General features: G+C 34.0%; 1 protein-coding gene across 1 annotated transcript; it reads left to right on the top strand.

Annotated features, from left to right (window-relative positions):
• Window positions 1–2,247: 2,247 nt before the first annotated feature.
• Window positions 2,248–2,604, top strand: LOC116017469 (acetyltransferase At1g77540-like). The gene has a single exon (XM_031258096.1). It carries the CDS (start codon window positions 2,248–2,250, stop codon window positions 2,602–2,604), a length of 357 nt encoding a protein of 118 aa, XP_031113956.1.
• The last annotated feature ends 3,039 nt before the right edge of the window (window positions 2,605–5,643 follow it).

Here is a 5,643-nt window from a genome sequence, read left to right as displayed (position 1 = left end):
TTATTCATCAATTATAAGAATGAAGAGTCATAATAAGCACTTTATCGTGGTATTCTTACTAATTACTATTTTCTCTTCATTAGCATTAGCATTAGCTACACCTATACCTTCCCCTCAAGAAGAGATTAATAATATACCTATAAGTAGAAAGCTGCATTGCTCTTATAATTAAAGGTAATTTTGATCTCGGTTCTGAGGATCCTAAAGTGCTTTGTAAAAAGGCTTGGAACTGTGCATTATACAGGAAAGATTGCGATGAATTTGGCGACAATTAATTACTGGATAAATAATGATTCAAGATTTATTATATGCGTGTGATTTAATTGTTATGTGATTATTTGGAGTTGTAAACGTGGATGGATTTACAATGAGGGCAGTTGTTCCCCTCACCCCTCCCCACCTTCTTATGTGTGTGTGTACACACACACACATATATATATATATATATCAGCTCAAATGTACGTATAGCAGCGCCTTAAAGTGCGGTCGCTTAAAAAAGGCACCAATAGTGTTAACAAAATGCACAACAATAAAATGTTCAAATTCACCACAAAACGCACAACACACTCAAAAAATGCACCATACCTCCCAATATCTAATTGTGCATTTTCGAACAATGTATGGTGCGTTTATGCATACGTAATGGTGCGTTTTTTGTGATGCGTACTTAATGTTGTGTTTTTTGGTGTATTTGTACATATTATAGGCCCATTGATCAAGTTAGTTTACCCATTTTCATGAGTCGGCATGCATAAGTCATATCCATTGATCTTTGAATAATAAATGGCTAGGATTTTGTGTTTTTTATTTAAATCCTTTTTTTTTTTTAATTAGGAGTTGTTTGGTAACTTGGGTGTGCATTTAAACTTTATTTAATACGGAGTATTATTTTAAGATATTGTGCATGGCTTTAGGGATATGTTTTGAGGGTAATGTAGGATTTATTTACTGATCTTTGATTTATGGATATATAGCTAGGATTTTTTATGTGTTTTTTAATTGCTAGGATTTTTATTTTTTTAATGGTGTAGTACGAGAAGCACGTGGTTCTTCTATGCGCAGCCGTGTACATTTCTGTGTGCAACTATGTAGAAATACATGGGGCATACTCGATCTGAAAAGAAGACAACATATTTTTTTTTTAATTTTTTTATTTTTTGGACAAAAACCCTCAGTGAGAGGGGTACAAGGCAAACATAATTCAAAACACCTATTTCGTAATAAGGATAATTAAAGCAGGGCAAACAAATGGCTTTCACCATGAATCACCACATTTCTGTGGGCTAAAGGTGATAGACAGTGCAAAAAAGGGCGAGTAGAATGATCCATAAATTTAACTTATTTGACTCATTTTAAGGAATTACATGGTTTAATTACATTTTTAAAAGTTCAAGGCCTAATTATTTGTCATATAAAGTTTATTAGCAACTCAATTAATTCTTAGATAGTAGATTGTGAGCATGACCACAAGATCGAGTTCATGCACGAATTCTCTCACCTAATTAATGAGTTTTCGTGATTTACTCATCCATATAACTCCACTATCATATTAATCTCTAGAGGTGAGAGAATTTTGTCTTTTGTAAATAAAGATACTGAATCTTGTATTAGTATGTAAATGTGAATTGTCATAAAAACTTGGTTGTAATATAAATTTGAAAATGAGTTAATTCCATTTTTTTTGTCATAGATTAGGTGACAATCCACTTTTAGTCTTTTTTTATTAAAACATCCTCATTTGGTCCTAGTATAATTGCGGTATGACCATTTTTAGTCCTCCATCAACAAAATTGTCGAAATATCATCAAATACAAAGATATTTCAATCTTTTTTATACAAAGTATGTCGAATCGCTATATTTTTTATGTATTTAAAAAAAAAAATCCATGATTGAACAGCGAAATGTCATTGTATTTAACGATATTTTAACTATTTTGTTGATAAAGGACAAAAAATGGTCTTGTCATAATAATAGTATGACCAAAAGTAGATATTTTAATAAAAAAGAGAATTAAAGTGGATTGCCACTTATAAATCTAGGACAAAAAATAGAATTAACTCATTTGAAAATCCTTAATTTGAAAAAATACAATTAAAAATAAAGGTCAACACAGTCAAAGTCAACTCACGATAGTTCAAAAAGAAAATATGGCCGATCAAATCTTCCACTTGTCGGCAATTTCAATCTAAGAACTTTCAATACGACGTCGGTTCAGAGGTGATCGATTCTGTCAAGGGGTTCGAGTGATGGCGGCGGCGGCTAGCGGCGGCGGAAATGGAGGAGGAGGAGGAAGAGCGCCGGAAGCACCAAAGATTATATGGAACGAGAGATCGCAAAGGTTCGAGACAGATGACAAGAAAGCGTATTTGGAGTACGAGCTGAAACACGGCGGCACAACCATGGACATCCTCCACACCTACGTTCCGCCCAGCAAGCGCGGCCTCGGCCTCGCCGCTCTTCTCTCGGAATCGGCTTTTTCTCACGCCAAGGCACACTCGCTCTCCGTTATCCCATCCTGCTCTTATATCTCCGATACTTTTATTCCTCGGAATCCCTCGTGGAATTCCGTCCTGTACAAACAGGATACCAAATCAAATATCTGAAGCAGATTTCTGGTTCTCCATGGAACCGTTAAGGTCCGCGTTCCTAATCTCTCATTATTGATGTCTTTGGATTCAGATTTTTTTTGAATCTGTAATTGTGTCATAAGATTTTTTGTTTTGTTGATTTTTATTGGGATGAGAATTGGATAAACTGTTTAGTACTTTCTCCAATTTTTTAGCTGCAGAATTTTGTGCTTTTTTGAATAGTTATGGAGATAAGAAATCAGCCTTTACCTCAATTCAACAGCATATTGCAATGCAAAAACAATGATGATCAATCACATTTTTCATTTCATTTTGTTAGGTTGATGGATATGATTTTGTAAAGCCCTTTTGAGAAACCTATGATAAATGAGAATCCTCTTTAGAAACGATTTTCGTTTTCCAAATCAACAAGGCAAAACATCTAGTAACAAAGAATCATTTCAAATCATGATAAGCTAAAATTGTTTTCCAGGATGGGAATAAGGGTTTTTGGCCCTGTTTCTCTCTGAACTTCACATACATTGATGGTCCAGTATTCTACCCCTCTTCATTGGCCACTGTTATGTTTCCCTGGGCTTTTTTCAATGGTTTATCTCATTAATTGGTTGTTATCATGATTTCCCCAGCTAACCATTTTGTAAATCCTTGTTTACACAGATTATTCATACACTCCAAGAGCTGTTATTGTTGGTGGCAACTGATTTCTGTTGCATTATGATAGAAACCTAGGAGGCACTGGTGAGAGTTAAATTCTCTTGTTTTGTCTTTGAATGGATCTTTTAATAACTGTATAGCAGATGATGCTTAAGTTGTATGGCAATCAGCATGATCTTATTGCATTAATCAATAAATGAAGAGATATTCCAATTACTTGCCCACATAAGACGAGATCTATCGTCCCAAGGGTCTTTATAGGATTCTGAAGGGATAAATCACGGTGACTCAACGGCTCATTAGGTAAGAGGACCCTAAGGACGATACGAGCCCCGACCTCACCTATCGCCGAATGGAAGAGTCTTTTGGCCCGAAGTTAAAACCTTGGCCAAAATGACTAACAGCCTAGGGGCAATACGAGGCCTGACCTCGCCTATTGAGATAGGGAAGAGCCTATTCTTGGTCGGAGCCCACGGCTTGGTATGGAAAAGCTAATTTTTCCCTAGGAGAGTGCCCGGTGTCCACAAGGAGCCACCCTCACAAGAAGGTGAAACTCCTACACTGTGGTTGTCAGGACTGGATCCTGCATCTTTGCGTATAATTTGTCAACTAAAAACCAACTGAACTATCCGTGTGGGCGAAATATTCCAATTGTTGATTCTTACCAGCTAACCCAAAATTTGTTTTGAATTCTATGCATCACTCTGTGTGTATAAGTTTGGTAAATAAAATCTTGAACAGACACAATTTGACTGCTCACCAGAAGTAAGCATAGCTGTCATGTAGTTCTTCATTCTCATAGAGTGCAATTTGAAAATACTGCAACCTTAGGATTGCTTTTATGATTTTTATTTTTTTTTCACAATTTAGCCTTCACACTTGAACTTGTTGACTATGGTTAGTAATGAAGTTTTACCTCACTTTTTCTTCTCTCCTAAGTCGCACTCCAACTTCACGACTTAATGGTTGGAAACATAAAAATATAAATTACTAAAATTCATTACACAAATGATTTTTTTAAAGGAATAATGATTAAAATAGTCATTGAACTACACACGAAAATGAATTGAGTAATTCAACTCAATAAAATGTAATTAATTTGTTCTATAAGTTGTTTTCAAAAAAAAAATAATTTGTTCTATAAGTTAAAATTATGCAATTAAATCAAAATTGACATACACTCTCGGTTCAAGGAGGGTGGTTGTTTTTTCTCTTTTTAAAATTTTACTTTTTTATAATTATTAAGATAAATTTAAAATAATTTTTTTAATCGAATAATTGTTACATTAACAAAAATTAGGAGTGACATATCAATTTTGATTTAATTGTAAGATTTTAGATTGTTTAGAAAGTTAATTATATTTTGTGTGTAGTTCAATGACTATTTTGAGCCTTAATCTTAAAAAAGAATTATACTGTAATGAATGTCAAATGGTTGCTTCGTTGCACTTGGGAGAAATAAAATTATGAGATGACATTCCATTATTAATGCAACTTTGATCAACTAGGATTGCTGAGAAATAAGGGTAAATTGTGACCGTTCTTAAATAGTAACAATAAGAGCATGTTTGGTTGGATAGAAAAAGTTTTTCAAAGAAAAAATTTTTCTTAAATTTGAAGAAAATGAAATTTCCACCTGTTTGGTTCATTGTGTAGTGGTATTTTAATCTTTATGCTCATTATTCTTACCATTTAACCCCAACCAAACAACAGATCAATATTTCTAGTAATTTTCGCGAACCAAAAGGGGTGTTGTTTCATAGCTACTTTCTCAACAAAATGGAGCACAAAGAGTCAATATTTTCTAGTAATTTTCGCGAACCAAAAGGGGTGTTGTTTCATAGCTACTTTCTCAACAAAATGGAGCACAAACAGTCAATATTTTCTAATAATTTTCACCCCCACTGAAACTCAAACTCACCTCCTCTCCCGTGGAAGTGCACCGGGTGCCACTAGACCACAAGAGGTCTTTGGCATTTTCAATGAAATTTTAATGAGTTAATTCCATTTTTGGTTCTAGATTTATAGGTGACATTCCACTTTTAGTCCCCTTTTATCAAAACATCCACATTTGGTCCTAGTATTATTGTGGCATGACCATTTTTTGTCCTCCATTAACAAAATTGTTGAAACATCGTTAAATACAAAGGCATTTCGGTCTTCAATTACAGATTTTTTCAAAAAAATAAACATAACAATATTGTAGGGTCAACTTACTTTGTATAAAAATGATTGAAAAAACATTGTATTTAACGACATTTCAACAATTTTGTTGACGGAGGACCAAAAATGGTCATGCCACAATAATACTAGGACAAAATGTGGATGTTTTGATAAAAGAGGACTAAAAGTGGAATGCCACCTATAAATTTAGGACAAAAATGAAATTAACTCAAATTT

Source organism: Ipomoea triloba, chromosome 1 (genome assembly GCF_003576645.1).
Source record: "Ipomoea triloba cultivar NCNSP0323 chromosome 1, ASM357664v1".
NCBI classification, from domain to species: domain Eukaryota; kingdom Viridiplantae; phylum Streptophyta; class Magnoliopsida; order Solanales; family Convolvulaceae; genus Ipomoea; species Ipomoea triloba.
This window is presented reverse-complemented; position numbering and strand designations above follow the sequence as displayed.